This window comes from Glandiceps talaboti, chromosome 12, assembly GCF_964340395.1.
Source record: "Glandiceps talaboti chromosome 12, keGlaTala1.1, whole genome shotgun sequence".
Taxonomy (NCBI): domain Eukaryota; kingdom Metazoa; phylum Hemichordata; class Enteropneusta; family Spengelidae; genus Glandiceps; species Glandiceps talaboti.
Genome location: NC_135560.1, coordinates 12610406 through 12631792, shown reverse-complemented (window position 1 = coordinate 12631792; position 21387 = coordinate 12610406). Strand labels below are relative to the sequence as shown.

Genomic DNA, 21387 nt, shown 5'->3' with positions numbered 1-21387 from the left:
ACATACATACATACATACATACATACATAAACACATACATACATACATATACATCCACACATGCATACATACATAAACACAGACAGACAGAGACAGACAGACAGACAGACAGACAGACAGACAGACAGACAGACAGACAGACAGACAGACAGACAGACAGACAGACAGACAAACTGAGACAGACCGACAGAGACAGACAGACTGACAGATACAAAGATACCTGGATTTGAAGTGACCAGAAAATCCACAATATCTTCATGGCCATTTTGTGTAGCTATGTAAAGTGGTGTTCCTGCCTCTGGTGAGGCTTTGGTGCAGTCTGCTCCATGTTGTAGAAGACGTCTGACAATCTCAAAATGCCCATACTCACAGGCCACACATAATGGAGTTCCCTGTATAAAGTATGCAGGGGAAATGTAGCATTAGTTCTTCAGGGGGTTTTGATCCTCTTTTCTATGCTTTTGAAACAACTTTGGGTAACAGTTGGGTCTTTCGTTTTTACAAGGGGTAGGACTGAATGTGCACTGCTAGGTAAGAACAGTAAATGGCAAATGTTCGACAATAAATATCTCACAATCATATCACAGTATTTGATATATTTCTACTATAATCATGCATACTAAATGTAATAGAAAATGTTAAAAAATTTTGGGGCATGTCATAAAAATAACAAGATTCAACACAATAACTGATTTTATAGTGAAATATGATATTTCTTAACCCATGGCACATCGCCCACATACACATACTCAGATAAGTATATAGACAGACACATGTCAACATTCTGATGTAGACACATACCCCCCCCCCCACACACACACAATGTACCTACCCTGTGAGTTGTAAAGTCCACATCTGCATCCATTGCAAGAAAGTGTAATAAAATATCCACATTGCCTTTTTCACAAATGAGAAATAGGAATTCATATTTGTAATTGTCTCTATTGCAGACTTTACCCTTGAGAGGTAGCAGCTCATGCAGTATATCATTGGTTTGTGGGATACCTTTAAATAAATCTACAATCTTAAGATGGTCATCTTCTTGTATTGCACTGTACAATCTCTCTGCAATGACTGAAAAAGGAAGAAAGGAAAATGTTAAAAACAAACAATTTCTTTTTTTGGATTTCGGCGTTGAATTATTTATAGGTGTATAATCAGTAAAGACCAAAGGTTTACAATGTCTGGCTCATAATTAAAGGCCAGAGTTTCAATCCCAGGTTTTTACAAAAGCATTATCTTTTCACTGCAATCAAAGGATTACATACATACATAGGATCATTCTTTTGTTCTGGACCAACTTTTTCTATAGTTAGGCCAGAACTTTTTCAACATCTAAATTTTCACCATTAATAATAAGAATCTGTAATTACTGGATAGTTCTTTAAGTATATAAACACTTGTCTCCCAAGAAGTCCAGTGAGGGCCATCCCTCATGGGTTCCGTGTTAAATGCAGGAGGAAACCAGAGTACCTAGGGAAAACCTGCATTGTTCGGTAGAGTCAAACTGAATGACACTCTTCTTACTTACAGCATGGTAAATTTAATCAAACCCTGAATGGGGTTCAAACCCCGACCACAGTGGTAAGAGGCAAGTGGTTTAACCACTCGCCCACCGACAACCCATTATCTGAACTATACTTGATCAGTTTTATTTCTACTATTGTTTCTGATTGGCCCTTTGTGTGCAGGCTTTGGATGACACTTATGACCTCTGTTTACTGGTAATGTAAATAGGCACCTGGTAGGATGTCATTGCTATGCATCAGATTAATCCATACACATTTCAGGCAGTTGAGATTGTATATGTCTATATCTGGTGTGGGGTGTTCATATTGTGAAATCACACTGGTCAAATAGAGAGGCTCAGGGCTGCAAGTTGTCAGTTTAAGCCTCGGTTGCTCTGTGTGGCTGCATTCATTGGACCAGCTTTGAATCACCATTGTGTCTCAGTCAACCCAGCTGTATGAATGGGGATCTAAGGTTAGGACACAGGTTGCTATGTGAAGGATTTCACCCTAAAACTATGCAATTACATATCACATCGAGGTGAATAATTGCTGCAACTACTTTGTACATATTAATCCTATTTTGTCGAACTAGTAATTACTTTTAATGTGTACAAACAATATCCTCTTGGGAGAAAGACGATTACAGCTGAAGTAAACTTGGAGACTAACTTTGAAACCAATACTAGTAATCTATTAACATCTATGTAAACATTTTTGTTCTTTATTTTGTCAAAAAAAGGTTGTAATAATTATTAATTTGATTGTTCAACTTGTAAAAAGTTTTGTTATTTTAATTCTTGGAATTACATGTAGATATTCAACTGAGTGGTAATAATTGTAAAAACCTGCTTCTCAATTTCAAAAGGATTTTACCCAATTCATAATAGTCATGTGAAAACAGTTGTATTTAGAATGCATACAATAACTGGCATGTTACAATCCTCTTTCTCCCAATGGGGTATTACTGTATTTGTAAACCAGTAATTACCTGTTGGGAGAAAGAGGTCTGATTACCGATAATGCTCTTTCTACCAGGGGAAATGGTTTGCACACAAAAAAACTACAATTTGGGAAAAACAGGATACGCAAAGCAATTTGGTGAGCAATTTATTGCATGTGACAAAGCTAGAAATTATTAACCAAGTGTGTACATAGGGCAATTTACTGGGTAACACAAGAAGCAAATTGCAATGAATTGTAAAAAAAATCAACATGCTGGATTCCTTGTGATACACCATCATCGCAAACCACAGCCTCTTTTTACGGCACTGTCCATTACATGCCCTGCGAGAGAAGTTCGCGGAAGAAATAACAGGTCTGGTTTATAAGAATGGCAATACACCTGTTGATGTTGCAAGGGCTTGCGATTATGTGCGTACACAGAGCAACTAGTTGTATGTGACAAATTGCTAGCCTTGGTGTGTTGCTCATCAAATTGCTTCATGTATCTTGGCCTTTACAAGCTTGCTTTTACGGTTAATACCTACAATAACTGGTGATCAAGATGAGAAAATAAGCCCTGAAAATAAGTGGCTGAAAACTAATAATATTTTCCTGAGTCTTAATCAGTTTACAAACAGAGACCTTGGGGAGCCTGTAATACTATCATGATCATAATCATTTACTTTATATCTTCATTACACAATAGGGGTCTAATAGCTGTTACCAACACTTCCTCAAATTCGGTAACATTGATGTGACAAATTATGATTGATTCTTACAGCACAATGTCATAGATTTTTAATTTGTACATTAAAATAACAAATCATATTTGCATTGTTGCTAAACTTTCCTGAAAATGAGATGAAAAGACCCTTGAACTGGATAAAGGTCACAGCATAGGCCCTACACCCTTGTGTAGGGTCTAAGGTCCAAGACTATTAAAACCTCAGCATGTATTTCCTAATGAAGGAAGTATCCATTGGTTTGTTAAAACCATAAATCTCTCAGCCTAGTGATTAACTCATTTTTATTGATTATCTGATCTTATCTTGTCTTGTCTAAGTTGAAAGGTTCTTTGGAAATTCCCAGTTACAACAGAAATATTGAAGGGTTGCCAAAAGACTGTGTGTATCATACACATTTTATGTTCCCCATTAACAATTTAGATAGAAGAGAAACAGGCATCCCACAGCCCACTCACCTCACATCATCGCAAATCAAATCACGACCATTTTACAGTACTGTTCTTAAGGAGCTGTCCCTATTCAAAGAAATATTAGCTCTGGTTTGCAAGAATGCCCACTCATTACTCATTACTCCTTGTAATACAGACATGTCATGCAATCCATTGATGGTACTGATTTCAAGGAAGCATGTACCTACCAATTCCAGGAAGCAAACTGATTTAATTTGTATAAACTGTGTAGGATTAGAAATTGTGCACAAGCCTTTGAATTACGATATAATAGAACGTTGGTTATTTGATATCGATGAAACAAATCAGGTTCATGCTAAGGGGTCTTAGCCTTATCCTTTCCCTACCCAAACCTAATTTTAACTCCCTATCTTGATTATTAATCTTTGTAAGTTGGTAAGCTGTTCTACATTCTTGTCAAAGCTGCTGGTTCTACCTGAGGGACAGTGGTACAAATGACAAAAGTTTACTAAAATATGATATACGCCCAATTCAAATATCACTGTTTTAAAACTACAAAAATTGAAAATACATGGAAAAGATTAAAATAAACTAATACCGGTACCTACAAATCACAATCACACAAAATATTATTTTGAAAGTTAATTCTTGACATCACAATATAACTGCTAATTCAACATGGTAGCTACCACATATTCATTGGATATTGCAGTAAAAATATGTTTTCTATAACTTTGGTTTAAATGTGGGCATTTTTTGGTCTACTAAACAGATAAATATGACATATATTTGACATACAAGTTTGCATATAATTCTAGTCCACACAGGATAACACACAAATGAATGCATAAATCATTACTACAGGGAAACCAGTGTGTCTTTCTAAGTCTTTTCAGTTGATGTCTGTTTCCACATCCATACTTCTTGCGAGACTTCACAATTTTCGCGATTTTCTTATTTTTTTTCTTGAATATGTAAAAAAAAAGTTTAGGGTCAGTGTGAAAAATTAGGTGGGGTTGGGTAACTGGAACCAAGCAACTTTTTTTATTTGGCCTTATTGGGAAACTCTGTTTCCTTATTGCATTACTTCCTGCATCAATATTTTACACTTTCATTTTCATTTCTTTACTATCTGTTTCATCTTTTCATGCAGTGCTGATGGATCATGATAAAATCAAATTTACTTTCGTAACCACTCACACTCCTGAGCTATGATTCTATAATACAGTTCAAGTGTGGGTTACACGTCATCTTTAATTTTCAGAGAAATTTTGCTTTTCATTATCAAAATTCCTTTCATTCATTTACATATCATCTTTCACTTTCAGAGTACATAATATAGAGAGAAAAAATCAATCTTGCTTTCTTTTTTAGATTTAAAAATTTCTTTCTAAAATACTACTCATTCATAAATAAAAATGCATTCATGATCACACTAGAATTGACGAACATTACACAGGTATGCTCAGCTGAAAGTATGGTCACAAGGTCTAACTGAAATTTAAACTGAAAACAGTAATCTGGTACAGACTTGTCTTCTGTGGTTCTGACAATCAAGACTGGGTGGGTGGTGGTTTCAAGTGTACGAGTAGTCATTGTTTACAATGTTATGTTGAGTATAAGTAACAAAATACTATACTACATAACAACTGTCTATACTGGCATAAAAGATTATGGGTTCTAAGTATTACCTGCACACCTACATTGTAGCTACTCCTAGTACATGAATAATGAGGGTCATTCAGCGTCTACAAGCTGTCTACCATATGCTAATATATTGTTTACATTCACAAAGTTACACTAGCTAGATAAAGGGGCACAAAGTGAGTTTACACATATTTGGGCGTAGTTTTTTCTGCATATTTAAAAGGTACTCACAGTATTCTACTTACTGAAGCAAACTTAACCACCACTCGCAATTGACTCAACTCAAACCTGGTATCAAGATATAACTTATAAAGATACACTGATTGATGTAATTTATTATACATATCAAAAGAGAAATCCATATGATGCAATTAACTGTTCCAAAAATGCCAGAAGACAATGGTAACGTTATAGAAGACATGATGCATCAACATCAACAATATACTGGAATGTGGTTTTGTTTAAGTATTTTCACATGAGTAATATGCTTACAAACTCAGTGTCTGCCACTTTAATGCACGCATGCATTTTCTAACCCCCCCCCCAAAAAAAAAAAAAAAAAAAAAAAAAATTAAAAAAAATTAAAAATTAAAAAAAAAATCTTTGTATACAAAGCATATATGTATACTAGCCTTAGGTATAAAAAGTTGACGTGAAAAATCTTCATGAATATATTAGGCCAACAAAAAAAAAACGTTTCTAGTCAGGGCAGTTTGTCTACAATGGTGCGACAATGCGATTTCATTTTTTTAATTCTCAACAAACCTGTCACTCAGTCTACTATTTATGGCAGTTACTGTTCTTTTCAGGTGTTTTATGTGGGGCAGATGTCATTTACATGTTCATGATTAGCTCTGCAGTTGTTTTCACTGAAGTAGGGAGGGTTATTTTTATGTATCCCCACCATGGATCTGCACACTGCATGGGCAGGTCAAACACACACTCAAAAAGACGGTAGACCGACTCATGGGTATTTAAGTGATGTGCGCACTGACAAGAAACAATCCTTTTGTTTGTGGCACACCCATGTAACAAATATCTGAAATGAGATGTACCAGGGATGTATAAAAAAACGTGTGTTTACACGTATGCGCCCCTGGATGTACTTAGAAACTTGGTCTGTCTACAAGCTGATTCTGTGATTCCATTACACATACTCTCTTTATAAAAAGTTGAGTCACAGATTCAGCCAGTTCAAAGGAAAACAGAAACTGGATCCTGACAATCTCCGTTCATTTGATATCATTTTCTATTTCTTCTAAGTAATCTGATTAATGTTATCAATGGCACCTCTGATTGCATAACTCTGACTGTCTGACCGAAGAAAACAAAACAAAATAAATTGTTCTACTTATATATACATGAAGAAAGCACACTGACTTTGCTTAAATTGTAACATAAAATGTCTCTTTTACCTAAACAATATTTTAAGATACATGTTTGTTCATCAAGTGACGGTTAGCATCACGTTGAACTAGTCAATGAGTCATATCTCTTTGGTTGACTGTTTTGTGGATTAATTAGAGAGACATCTGATACCAGAGTGATAGTTTCTGGAAGCCAGCATAATTGAAATTCTCTTCAAAAACTTCTCACTATTTTGGGGGGGAATAATACATACATAATAAAAATCCCTGACTTGCAGTGTCACTTCAGTATATCTGTGGTCACAAGGATATGTGGTGCGGTCTGTCTAACACTAACACTTTCACAAATGTATGTGTTCTATTACAACCAAACACAAAGTCCACTGAATCATGACTGAATTGGCACTTCTCACACACCTGTACATAAATGTGACAATAACAATCGGTAACGATTGCGCATATTATTGACTGTTCAACCATGACAACTTTTACTTTCGCAAGTTTCGATTTCGTTCGATCTGATGTGGAGTTACTTACGGGTCTCGACAAGAGTCTTCATACAAGCATGATATAAGGGGAGATGTCCCCTTATGTGTACCTTCATGATACAAGTAACCGATCGCACTTGAGGGTCCAAGCACAGAGCTCCAGTTCTATAGACCATGGAGGTATTAGCGAAATTTCACTAACATTTCTGTTCCCCTGTTCATGCATAACAACGTACAACAACTTGAACAAGGTCTCCTGAGGTCACTTGCACTTACCGTCGATATACTGTACATCGTTGGAAGCCATCAAAACGGTAAAAAACCTGTAACTGTCAGGACAGCTTGTAAAGAAGACGCATATTGATCCCTTCTGTCACGTAGAGTGAAAAATGTATTGCATTTCACCCAGCCCAGTCTTTTTCTGCGAAGTGTTTTAAGTTTCCGGGTTTATGGTCACGTGATATAAACTTACTGTCGCGGTCAGAGGTCATGTTATGCTATTATATTTTCGCTTTTTAAAATGATTTATGATTATTTAAATTATAATTTTAAGTATACGTGACGATAAATATCATGATAAGTACCGAAAAGTACAATATGAATAAAAACCCTCGGTTTTAGGGTCAAAGTTCATCGCGCTGACCCAACACGATGAAGGCATGACAAATCTAGTAGTGACAGAAAAGTGCTGAGTGAAGCTCTTTTGGAAATGAGAAGCACTTCTAGAGTACAAGTTGAATAGTTTTAAGTAAGAATTAACAGTCTTATAGTCAATGTTTATGGATATTTACAACGTCGAACGAATATATACAAACACATTTGATTAAGACGGTCGCTGTCTCAGTTGCATGTTCTAGAACTTCTACTACTACTAGCTCTGGATGTGTCCATGGATCTAATACTATGGTATTATCCATGGCATGGCATAATACTAGTATTATGTGTCGAAACTATGCCCTATACCCTAGCTCTACGTTGCGGGGTTTCGATACGAAGCGGAGAAGACGTGTCAAAACCCCGCAACGCAGCGTATACATCCAGAGCTACACACAGGCACTCCTCGAATCATTCTGTATGATTTTTAAAAAAAATGTCTACTATACATTTTAAAAAATCATACAAATTGATTCGAGTGCTGGTGGAACTACACATGCACACATACCCTAGCTGCAATAATTGTTGCTTTGTTTTCATTTGCAATACTTTTTTATTCTTTTTTATATTTTATTTGTGTGACTCGTTTTACTTTTTATCTTCTTTAATAGGGTTTGCAACAATACTTGTGACCTAAATATCACTACCAGCCCACAGGCACTTGTTTTCCTAGATATGTGTCAGAATGTTTCTATCAGAATACAATAAAATATCGATAATATTGTCGTATTTAGCCAACTCTATATGAAAGGGGTGAAATTACACTTGTTTCTGTGATTGTGCAAGTTCACTCATTGTGAAACAACCATTGTTTTTTTTAATTAACTTAAAATGCGATGACGGTAAAAAAGCAAGCACATCTAGATTTCAGAAAGTTAGCTTCAAATGGAGGTAAAATATTATTGTTTCATATATCACATTGTATTTTCTTCATATAGCATGGAAATATATTAAGTACTTGTCCTCTCTTATATGTATGGCCTATGGTTTTATTCGTGTCCTTGCAAGCACTGCAAGTATTATTAACAGACTACTGGGTTATTGATTTGGTTCATGAATATGAAGAACCCTATTTTAATATATTCAATTTTTCATTTTAGGAAGAATTATAAACACCGTAGACTTTTTTTTTTTGGCAGTGATGAAGTTGTCACCAAGCAACTAAAGATGTCCCAGGAAGAAAGTAAGAGAAAAAGAAGCAGGCTTTCTCTGAAAAAGAGAAAGAGTAGCAGTGCAGGAACAACTGGTAATAGTGCGGAAGGCAAGGAAGGTGGTACAAACAAAACACCAAATATACTGGATTTGCTGAATAAACAGAAACAGGGACAGACTGCAGAATGCCCAGTTTGCAGACAGAGAGTGATCCTTTCAAAAATGAATCAACATCTAGACAGTGGCTGCCTAGCAACCAAACATAGTTGCCAAGCAACTACAAGCACTCCTGGAAAAGCTCCTGAAAAGACAGAAGAAAGTGTTGATGATACAGATAGTCCAGAAATAATGTACTGTAATGTGTCACATGACAGGGAAGCTACAGATGGAAAAAGAGAAGTTTCCCGACAAATCAAGTTGGCCAAAAATTGTGAGATAACGAAACTGTCTTTATCACCGAAAAAGAGAGAGTTTGACACAAAAACAACAGGAACTGTCAGCCCATATTTTAAAAAAGATAATGCAAAACACAAGTTTGAGTCTAAAAGATCAAAATTAAAGTTGACAAAGAAGTCTCTGTCTTTTAATTTGACTGAAAGTAATCAAAGTTTGTCTGTGGAAAAACAGACAAGAACTGTCAAAAGAGCAGTGAGTGGTGGAGTAAGCATAGGACAACTAAGTAGTGATGCAAGTAGAGTGAGGAATGATACCGATGTACCTAGAAGACATAGTAGATGTGAAGATATGGACTTGACACAGAATGTGGATTCTTTTGAAAGGTCTGATCCAAAGCCTGACCTTTTTGTTTTGAAATCTGAAAATTGTGAAGTCAAAAGTAAAGTCACAAGAAAGAAACATTCAGGTGTTAAAAATTCACTTGATGCCTCAGACAGTGTTGATGGTGATAGAGATACAGCTGCAGCTGGACATACTTCTGATGATTTACAACTTGTTTGTGAAAAAAGGACAAGTTGTGAACAAGAATGTGAACAAAGGGCAAGCATGGATTCACATGCAAGTGCAGCATTTCCTGATGCAGTTGAAAGATTGAACACTCCCGAAATTATACCAAGAACAAACCCAGAAACAGCAGTTGAATCAACTGCAAGTGAATGTTCGATGGATTGTCAAATTTTTGACAATTCCAGTATGCTAGTGTCGGAGAGCATCACGGCTTCTAGCACTGACACCTCACTCAGTACTCCAGTACTAGAAAGAGCCTCAACTCCTAGCACTGACACCTCACTCAGTACACCAGTGCTAGAAAGAGTCTCAACTCCAAGTACTGACACCTCATTAAGTACTCCAGTGCTAGAAAGAGCCTCAACTCCAAGTACTGATACCTCATCTGCTGTCAATGACTCTACATCAAACACACCATCAACTTCACAAGAAGACAATTCAATGCTAAGTAGTCAAAGCACAGTGGAAGAGACGGAAGAACCAAGCAAATATCAACCATATTATCTTGCCAACTTCTTTCTAGTGATGAATACTGTGTTAGAAAATGATGAAGACAGAAATTTATTCAATGAAGATGACATGAGTTTTATTGAGAAGTTTAAAACTATCTCGGGTTAGTACCTGTGTATTTCTGTCTTCAATATACATATTGATATTTATACCATGCATGAGCCAGGTTCAAAAAAAAATATGGCATATATATACGCTAGTCGCTGTGCATCACGTCAACATGTGTCTATGTCATGACACCCTGTATCTACATCATTGGTTCTGCTGTGTTCCAAATATAAGTCAAAATGTTTAAAATTGGCATTGCTTTCCCCATTTTTTTTTATATTACTGGCAATGGTATAATTATGTTATTCCCCAGTAATATATAATGTATCAACCGGAAAATACTCATGACCTAAAGGTTGTTACTACTTGTCTAGTGATTTGTAGTGACAAAGACCCCATAGGTCAGTCATATTTTCCGTGGCTGAACAAAGAAAAATAATGGGGAAATAATATCTAATTATCCTCAAATAATCTCAAAGTACATGTATATTTATTCTTTACTTTTACAGGCTGAGCATGTAGAAATATTTTGGGATAGGAACTTTGCTTCCAATGGCATGCCAACTTGATGATGTCATTGCCTTCAAATGTTCATTCTTATTTTATGGTGAAAGGGAGACAAATTCTGTTATTTGTCTTCAAATACTGAGTGATATATGATTTGGATTGACACTTTGATATTGTGAATGATGTCTAAATGTTAGTAATTATATTTTCATTTCTGTTCACGTAGATGAAGCCCAGAAACTATATGTAAGGCTATATCAAAGAAAACCAACATGGCTTCGAGTTAGTAAACTAGACTATCCCAAAATTGCTGAAGATCTGACTCCTGTTGCTGCTGAGTTGGTGAAGAATGGTTTTCTGCATACAGGTATGAACTTTAGTGGTGTGGCTTTGTACAGGTATGAACTTTAGTGAAGTGTGGCTTTGTACAGGTATGAACTTTAGTGAAGTGTGGCTTTGTACAGGTATGAACTTTAGTGAAGTGTGGCTTTGTACAGGTATGAACTTTAGTGAAGTGTGGCTTTGTTCAGGTATGAACTTTAGGAAGTGTGGCTTTGTACAGGTATGGTATTTAGTGAAGTGTGGTTGTACAGGTATGAACTTTAGTGAAGTGTGGCTTTGTACAGGTATGAACTTTAGTGAAGTGTGGCTTTGTACAGGTATGAACTTTAGTGAAGTGTGGCTTTGTACAGGTATGAACTTTAGGAAGTGTAGCTTTGTACAGGTATGAACTTTAGTGAAGTGTGGCTTTGTACAGGTATGGTATTTAGTGAAGTGTGGTTGTACAGGTATGAACTTTAGTGAAGTGTGGCTTTGTACAGGTATGAACTTTAGTGAAGTGTGGCTTTGTACAGGTATGAACTTTAGTGAAGTGTGGCTTTGTACAGGTATGAACTTAGTATAACAGAAGTGTAGCTTTCTGCATTAGTGTATGAACGTTACGATAACATGGCTATTTTACTGAGGGTAACAGAAGTCTTACGAGAGTACAATGAGACATATAAGAGAACAATATCTACTGGTAGTCTAGCATACTTTTTTTTTACCCAAGATATAAAGAAGAAATGGAATGGTAAAATATTACTTCTTCTAATCCATATTACAAATTTTATGGTTATAATTCCATTGTCATTTTTATTCTATAGAAAAAGATTTGACAGATTTAGAAGAGACACTACATCTACTACAGGCACCAGATTTGAAAATTTTGGCCAAATCTCTGAAGGTGTCATGCAGTGGTATGCAGCGGAGTCAAATTGTTGCTGCTTTACTCAGACATGGCAGACAGCAAAGATCTATCTTTGGAGGCCTTAACACATTAATACTAAAAAGGTAATTTGCCTATAGGTAAAATATACAAATCAGTCCAACTTTGTAGTAATTGTACAGTCCCTGAATCAAGTTATACGGGTGCTCAGCGTTCTCTTACAAGCAGTGTGCCCCTTTTTGATAACAAGAATATTTCATGTCAAACCACTGCAGTCATTTTCTATATGGTAACAAAAAATAACCAAACTCAGATAAATGGCTTAATAGCCAAATGTTGTATGAATACTTTCTTTTTATGTCATTTTAGAGCTAAAAAGTCTCTAGGTTCCTGCGTGAAATTGGTACGGGATGTAAAGGCAGTGTTTACTCGCTTACTGCTACTGTTTTCGTTGACCAATGTGACGGATGAAGAAGATGTCTATGCAAGTGGTGGTCAATCACTCCTGTAAGTTGCTTCAACAATATGTAAATGCAAGTATTGAAAGTTTCGCAAACTTTGCTGCCTACATTATGAAGATGAAAGAAGATGTTTTTATTGTCTCATTTCTAAATGATAAGACAGAATTCTATGAGAAGCAAAGTTCACTTTAATTTGTAAATAGTATATTATGTACATAGCTTTCAAATGGGACTAAATTGGCAAAAAAAATATCAAGTTTTGGACTGTCTCAGACACATGTCTTAGCTACAAAATTCAAATCTTACAGTGTATCGAATTTGTAAGATGAAGTGTATCTATATAGAATTTCACAAAACTATTGTATATACATGTGTACTAACATTGAAAGTTTTTCTTTCTTGTACAGGTCCATGCTGTTCCTAGCCAATTATGGCCGTGTTATGTATCACAATTATACAGTATATCGGCCAACAGTGTTGTTCAGAAGTAGAGATGATTTCTTGAAGTAAGTTTCTGTCATCCCTTCCAAATCATATCAAATCTAATCTAAGCCAATCAATCAGTCAATAACAAATCAGATATAAAGTTTACTAAAATCAAAGCAAATCAAAATCAAATCGATCAAATCAAATTATTGCATGTAATATTTGAGACTTTTACTTTTAGAATTGTGCACATTTGGTAAAGTAGTAGTAGTAGTACTGACTTTCGTTAACGATTATACCTTGTAAACCTTTTTGTTGTCTTCATGGCCTCTCATAACATTACTCCAGGATGCAGAATGGGATATGTGTAAACTGTTTGTTTGTTTGTTTGTTGTTTGTTGTTTGTTGTTTGATATTCTACCATGTTTATAATATGTAAGAAATTATACCTATCGGGTAAATACAAAATCAACACTACCCTATTGGATATATGATCTTGCTAAATTTTAGAACTATCTTGTTTGTTTTCTATATTGAAAGATTTCAGGTTGCTCTACAGTATGAGAGTGATATTCATGGTCTCCTTGGTAACAATGACTTTGAAGGTGCATTACAGATGTATACGGAGGCATGCCAACAATATGAACCAATGAGACAAGACCCAGAGATCCATAGGTAATTTAGACCTAGAGAAATTTCCAACACACACATGCACACATGTACACACACACACTCACACACACACACACACACACACACACACACACACACACACACACACACACACACACACACACACACACTGTTTTAATTGACACATTGTAGACTTTCCCATACCTGAAACAATTAGATAAGGGATTACAAAATATAAGAAACTTTGGTGTTTTCCAAAAAATAATATGTGAATGATTGATTAATTCCACCTTGTTTAAAAATACAAAAAGGAATCAAGCTGAAAGATACATGTTTACTGCTTGATAAAGTGGTAAAAGGTCTTCTAAAGTTTTATTAGTTAAAAGTTAAAGGAGAAATGTAGTGGAAGTTTATAAACACACTCTGTACACCTTTCTCTCTTTCAAAAAATTTCATAGATATAACACAATTGTTACAGTGAAAGGGTGATAGTTGCTAGTTTCATGTTGGCCTCTAGAGGGTGCTGTCACCTGCAATTTCAGCAACTTTTACAGTGCATGTTCCTATAGCTATACCTTGTGTTTACAACAGATTCAATACAAGTCTACCAATGTTCCTGAGATGTTACACAACTTCCTGGATTTACACTCGCATTCTCGGACTGGGTGTTGAAATTTTGCAGAAGTTGCGACGCTATGGTGAGGCTGTGGAGAAACTTCGAGAACTACTGAACCAAGATACTTACTGTGTGCGTGCTAGGGGAAGATGGTGGGATAGATTAGCACTCAACTTAGATCAACATCTCAAGAAACCATCAAAGGTAAGAAAGGACTTGTTGATACATCTTCTCTATGGCAACGTATATGACTGAAAATCTGAATTATCTGTTTGCTGTAAAGACTGAATGTTAGATGTCAAAAATACTACAGATTATTTTTTTACAAATATGATGTTATTAACTATTTTGTTAGTGAAATGTGATGAAATACAAGTAGTATGAAAAGTAGTCCATCGATCATCACTTCTGAGGCGTGTCTTTGGACAACAAATTTTGACCGAACCTTTTAAGCATATCAAACATGTGTCTACTAATACAGAGCATACCAGTTTCATAAAAGAAAATTCCTCTATCTATAATATATTACGATTTTCATTGACTAATCCGTCACAGGTTTATATTTGCATATTTGTAGCATTAGTAATCTACATATATTTGACATCATGAATATAATTTGCATATTTTAACTCATTTATATTTGTATATCAAAAATATAATTTGCATATTACTGACTTCATGAATAATTTATGATAGTACTGCTATATAGAAATTTCTGTTATGAGATGACCTTGCTTGGTATAAATTATGTTCGGATGTAAAATCATGTTTATTATGGTTTCAGTCTCTTGATGCTATAAAAGAAGCTTTATCCGACAGTCACGTCAAAACCGGTCACAGGCTGGCACTTCAACAAAGAGTCTTTAAGATATGTGAATCACCAAGCAATGTCAAGTTGAAAGGAAGATTGAAGGAATTTGACATTTCCAAGATATCCGAAACTCCTAAGGTGAGCAGAGATTGTCGTCTTTTAGTCGAGGTCTTGTTCCTAAACAGCTCCCTCTAGTGGTGTGTTTTGGATAGAGGTGGTGTTCTTTGAATAGTGTTGTTATTTGGTAGATGGTAGTCTGTATGTGTCAGGGCACACTCATACATCAGCCAACCCCTTTCAGAACTTTAAGGGTTGAGCAACATAGCATATCTTACAGTGTAGGTGACATGTTGCGTGTGATTATCATTATCCTCACCGGGAAACTCTTCTCTCTTTTTCGTTTCTATGAAAGGTTATTATTTCTGGTCATATTAAACAAAACGATGTGGTGAATGAAAGATTCTATGTAATCAAGAAAGAGAATGAGGAGGAGAACGAAGAAGAAATTCTAACATCTAGAGTTGAAGAGTATGTGTTACATTACTACAAACAGAATCATGGTTACAATGAAGGTATGTCACATTAGCAGGAAAAATTGTAGAACAGTGGACTGTGCACTAAGTTAGAATTTGTAGTCAAGATAGGGAGTTAGAGGTATAGGTTAGACTCCCTAGCATACACCTGATTTATCTAACAACACAGAAAAGGTTGTGTGCAATGAATCACTGATTCACGTTTTTTAAATAGTTTTCAGTTTGTCAAGTGTCATCTAAAAATGTGTGATATGTGAAAATTTGTATATTTCTGAATTGTCATTTACAATAATTTCTTATTGGTTGGTGTCTTTGATTGACAGGTCTGCATGGTGAAGGGTCTACATTTACAACTTTGATTGGTCTGTTAGCGTGGGACATTGTTTTTGCTGCTGATATACCAGATGTATTCAGGTACTCTTTCCAGGTGAGTTTATCTGTCAGGGTTCTGTGATTGGTCAGTTAACATGTGACACTTTTTATGTGGATGATATGCCAGATGTATTCAGGTATTCATTCCAGGTGAGTTTATCTGTAAAGTTCAGTGATTGGTCGGTTAGCATGATGATAGAATACCAGATGTATTCAGGTACTCATTCCAGGTGAGTTTATCTGTAAAGTTCTGTGATTGGTCAGTTAACATGTGGCGTTTTGTATGCTGATGATGTACCAGATGTATTTATGTACTCATTCCAGGTGAGTTTAATTACCAAGTTCTGTGATTGGTCTACTAGCAAGGCAGGACTTAGTCTATGTTCATTATATATTCTTTTCTTTATTCTTTGTGATTTTATCGACTCAGTTTGGATGATGACATTGGTATGAAAAATGAAAAAATTATGTCCATACTAAAAAAGTGATTTCTGAGAAAGTTGAATTCACGTAAATTTTAATAACAATGGTATTTAACTGCAGTGACATTATTTGAATCTTAACATTAGAATCATTTATCCAAACATTTTTTTAAAGAGTTTACTTTCTTGTTTTTTACACAGAGTGCTCCACTGGACATGAGAACAGATGATTTTTACGACAATAGAAAAGACATAATAGAAAGAAGATTAGATTTGATAATGAAATCTAACGTTGATGATCTTCACACTATGGTGGAAGAAACATGGAACACTCATGAAGGCAAACAGTGCACCTTGGTCAATTGGGAACTGTTTAATGACCTAGGTCATGTCAAAGTAAGTTTAACCTTTCACCTTTGACACAGTCCTCACAAATCAATATGTTAATCTAACAAATAAAGGAAGTCAGATATGCCAGATAAATACATAGAGTTATATAACAAGAGATACAGCCATACACCAGTAGATTGTGATGAGATGAGATGTGATGACATACATGTGAAATTGGTTTTTCTCATGAATATTCTCCTAACTGTTCATATTTAGTTTTGTGTCTTAATCCATAGAAAACAAGGCCCCCTGCTGTCTCTATGTACCTATGGCAGAGCCACTTGCATAAAAACAAAAGTTGATAACATGATGTAACCCTGTCACATGGGGGCGCTGTTATCCATGTAGAACTTTGAAATGAAGCCTATACACCCTGAGAGATTACTCATGTTTTGTATTACTTTACAGGGTCTGGTTTCATGCATGGGAGGGGAGGTTCTGTCTGGAATTGGCAGACGAATCCTGAGAGACCATCGACACTGTCGAGGAGGAGTCCCAGACTTGGTGGTCTGGAACACTGTAAATAATACTTTCAAAGTAAGCTGGGTGTCATTTTATAGCTCAGAACCTATCTCTTAGTATGTGTTTAGGGGTAAAGGGGAGGGGGGGGGGATGTCTTGTGACTGCACAATGGTGACAAAAATCTTACCAATTACATTTTTCTCCAACTTTGCAATTTGATGGGGTTGTACAAGTCTGTTTGCATAAATGAGATACTAGTAAGTGATCAATTAGTATAAGAGAACTGACAGTATTTTATGCTTTTTTTGACTGAAGACAATATATTGATAGTGGCCGTTAATTTCTGTTTAAAAAATTGCATGTTGTTCCCGGTGATTTGTAGTCCATTTTCCTGTGCCAAGTGCCAGTGTCATTCCCAACAGAACTGCATCAGTGTAACTGGTTGAAGAGGAACTCGCTATCAACAAGAAACAAGATTTTAGTTGCAATATTTTCATAGATTATCTGGTTACCGTGGCATTCTTTTTACAATGGTTACAGCACTTTCATGTGAAATGATATAATGACATAGTCAATTTACTAAGTTGAACTGATTGTGCGGTTATAATCTTTGTTATTCATGCAGGTGGTAATTTTTGGTCACCAGTTTTCTGATCTTAGTTTTTCACATTTTCTTCAGATTGTGGAAGTGAAGGGTCCAAACGACAGACTAGCTCACAAACAGATTCTCTGGATTGACTATCTGAACTCAATTGGTGCTACAGCTGAAGTCTGTCATGTCACTGGTCAGTGAGCAAAAATCTGTAGTATATTCCAATGTTGACACTGGGGGCGCTGTCCAGTATCAACTCTGATCTCACTTGTCAACAAACTAGCTTCAGTGGTTCACATTATGACTGATCTCGATGTTTCAAACCAACTATTTGTTTAACTAGGTTTTATCAAATATAATTAAAATATAGTATGCTGTTGAATATTTATTTCCAGTTGAAGTTGATTTTTCAGTTATATATCTTTTAAAAGAAAAGCAAAAAGAACGTTTATGTTGACGTTGATAGATTACTAGTGTTGGTTTTCAACTATGTCTTCTTTCATTTGTTGAAGTGTTGTACACTAAACTAGAAGATTTTACAGTCAATCTCAGTGGGATACTGACAAGATACCTGTGACCATCCCTGCATGTGCCAGAATGAAGAGATTCTTGCATGCACAGAACTACTTGACAGAATGACAGCGAAAGTATTGATTGAGATCATTTACTTACAAAACCTAATTTGAGAAGCAATTCAAATATTCCAAAACTTATCACATATAATTTTATGTTTGGCATCAAGATAATATTCATGTTTTATAAATATTTTTTTTAAAACATTTTTATTTTCTAAAATTTTAATTTTTAACAGCCATTAGAAAACAGGTGCCTGCTGTAGACTTGAGCAATATTTCTTGATGCAAATCACCCACCCATTGTTTCACTCAGAAACAAATTCAGCTGGTTTTCTCTAAACAATTTACCAGTAAATGAAAAAAGAAAAGTGAAATACCACTAACATGTTGAGGGCGCTGTTCACATATAAATCTTTTACTAATCTTAACAAATTTTCACTTTCTTTACCCCATACAACAACATGAGACAGTACCCAATCATCATGTGTGCAATATAAAATGATTCGGTTGTGGAAATTTTCCAGTTTTTTGTTAGAAGCTTTAGAAAAAGCTTCTCAACAGTTGAAGACCTAACTACCCATATTGTGAATATTTCCTCTTGTTCTAACATATTTTTCAATCTTTTTTTCGTCATTAGCTGTTGGTGGAAAGAAACTACGAGCAAGTATTGAGTGAAGATGGAATCAAGAATTGAGAAGTTATTGAATGTATAACTTGAAATAAGTCATTTTCAAGGAAATTTTTTCAAAGACACAACTACAATGAGTATGCTTTGTATTTTTACTTTGTATTTGTTAATATTCAAAAAAGAATCAGGGAATGTTCAAAATTATCTTTTCAAAATCAGTATTCAGTTATTTCTTACTGAAAGCATGATCATTACTAGCCTAGTGACTGTGCTGTTGAGATACATCGTTAGCTGATCATACCACCTAACGCTCGTAATCTCAATGAGGTTGATTACGAGTATTAAGAGGCAAGACCAGCTAACGATGCAGGGCTTGAAATAATGAAAAATATTTTCTTTCCCACTGGACAAGTAGAAATTTAAAAATCAGTTGTCCAAATCAGAGAGTACTTGTCCAGAAAGTGGATATTTTTTTTGTAAATTTCATTGATATGTTTGATTGAGATGTCCGTTTTGATCAGTTTTTGTTACCAAGCAAGTTGCTAAATCTTTACTTCTAGTTTGAGTAAACCCATGAAATCTAAGCAAACTAATCATTTGTATGCTTTCATTCCCACACATTTTGTGATTCAACACTGAAATATCCTAAGACAGGGTACATTTTTTGGCCAGTAACAGCAACTGAACACTGTCGAATAAAACAAACCTGAAATAAGTAGGAATTTTTATACCCTATTTCTGGTCTGCTATATATCAGGAAAGCAGAACTCATTTTGTGTTATAAAACAACGTATATATTAAAGTGGCCATATGGATGAGGATTTGATTTCTTTTGGATTTTTTATTTACAAACAATTTTATTGAAAAATCAACGTGAAACTACACTGACCAAGTCTGTATTTGTAACTCTAATAGTTTATCGTATGTACAATAACAAACAATTTACGCATTCTTAAAGTCCTTTGCAAATTATTGAGTTTAACTACAGAGGACTCGACATATGTTGTTTCACATTGATTTTTCAAGTAGGAAGCCACGATACCCAATCTTCATCCATATGGCCACTATAAAAATAAACGTACAATAATTTTATGATGAAATATTTCTTCGGAATAAATCTAGAGCAGTATTGTGATGTAGATATGGACATAAATCTGTTGTGTGCCATATAGTAATTTTATTATGTGAATAAAGAACTAATTGTCAGTGTATGATGTGTCACCCATTTACTGTAGAAATACAAACGTAAATCAAAACACGTAATAGCTCTTTAGTCATCAAGATTATCAAATCCAACACATCACCTCACCTATGTGTTTATGTTGTAAAAGCTTTCTACTTAGGCATAAAAAAAAAATTGTTTAGTTCCGGTTACCCAACCCACCTAGTTTTTCACACCAACCTTAACTTATTTTTACATATTCGGAAAAAAAAATAAAACCATAAAAATTGTGACGTCTCACAAGAAATAGTGAATGCGGAAACTGACATCAACTTAAAAAGACAATATAAAACTGTTCTTCCAATCTGTAATGGCTGTACATCTGATAGGAAGAAACCAATAACACATAGACCATATGGAAAACATAACTACCTGAACTAGATACCCACCAATCTGATTAAAATCCAATGTGGTGAAAGTGGCTAAATGCTTTATTTACCTCTATTTCCATTGTTTTGTGTCGTTTGTTTTGTTCCAAGTGACCAAACAAAAACAAATGACACAAAAGAGGTAAATAAAGCATTTAGCCACATTGGATTTTAATCAGATTAGATACTCACATGACAAAAAATATACAAAAAAAATAAAATAAAAAATCTGTACGGTACCCCATCTGTTCTAAAATTGAGTGTAATCGGAACCACACAATTTTTTTTGTTAGGCCTAAACTTCTGTGCTAACACTAACAGCTATTTGTCTTTCAATTTAAATTATAGAATTTTAAATTTCCTCTGAAATTTCGCTACGAGATACTATCTAAAATGTGTGTTAGATTAACAAGCATAAATCTGAATAGAACCTTATGCAATGTGACACCGTTCATACCAAAAAATGTTTTTCGTTTTCTAACATAGTTTAAGGGGTATGATATTCTATGTGTGTGTCGTGATATTGCTATCAGCCATTACTAATATAGTACATGTATCTCACTGGCTGGGACAAGGGAGATGGGATTGTATTGAGCTGAGGTGAATGCCTATTCAATAAATATGCAATAATCTCCATGGAATAAACTGTTTGTCCATATGCCTATAGAAACCTACAGGCATAGTATTTTCCTGGTATAGCTGTTGAAATATTTCACAAAGATTT

General features: G+C 35.1%; 2 protein-coding genes across 2 annotated transcripts in view; one reads left to right on the top strand and one right to left on the bottom strand.

The window, feature by feature from the left end:
- LOC144442944 (leucine-rich repeat serine/threonine-protein kinase 1-like) overlaps positions 1-7419 on the bottom strand; it is a 31166-nt gene extending 23747 nt beyond the window's left edge. Inside the window, exons 1-3 of the mRNA XM_078132317.1 lie at positions 7388-7419; positions 833-1074; positions 221-392 (exon numbers count right to left, since the gene is read on the bottom strand). Coding sequence (XP_077988443.1) covers positions 221-392; positions 833-1074; positions 7388-7418 — 445 coding nt within the window. The 5' untranslated portion in view covers position 7419. The remainder of the gene's footprint in view (positions 1-220; positions 393-832; positions 1075-7387) is intronic.
- Positions 7420-7765: 346 nt separating this feature from the next.
- On the top strand, positions 7766-20264 carry LOC144442943 (fanconi-associated nuclease 1-like). Its single transcript, XM_078132316.1, has 15 exons — positions 7766-7859; positions 8905-10493; positions 11172-11312; positions 12091-12277; positions 12522-12659; positions 13021-13119; positions 13580-13714; positions 14264-14492; positions 15073-15237; positions 15512-15671; positions 15956-16059; positions 16628-16822; positions 17225-17353; positions 17958-18063; positions 19083-20264. The coding sequence occupies exons 2-15, from the start codon at positions 8933-8935 to the stop codon at positions 19118-19120; spliced, it is 3387 nt and encodes a 1128-aa protein (XP_077988442.1). The 5' UTR covers positions 7766-7859; positions 8905-8932; the 3' UTR covers positions 19121-20264.
- Positions 20265-21387: the final 1123 nt, after the last annotated feature.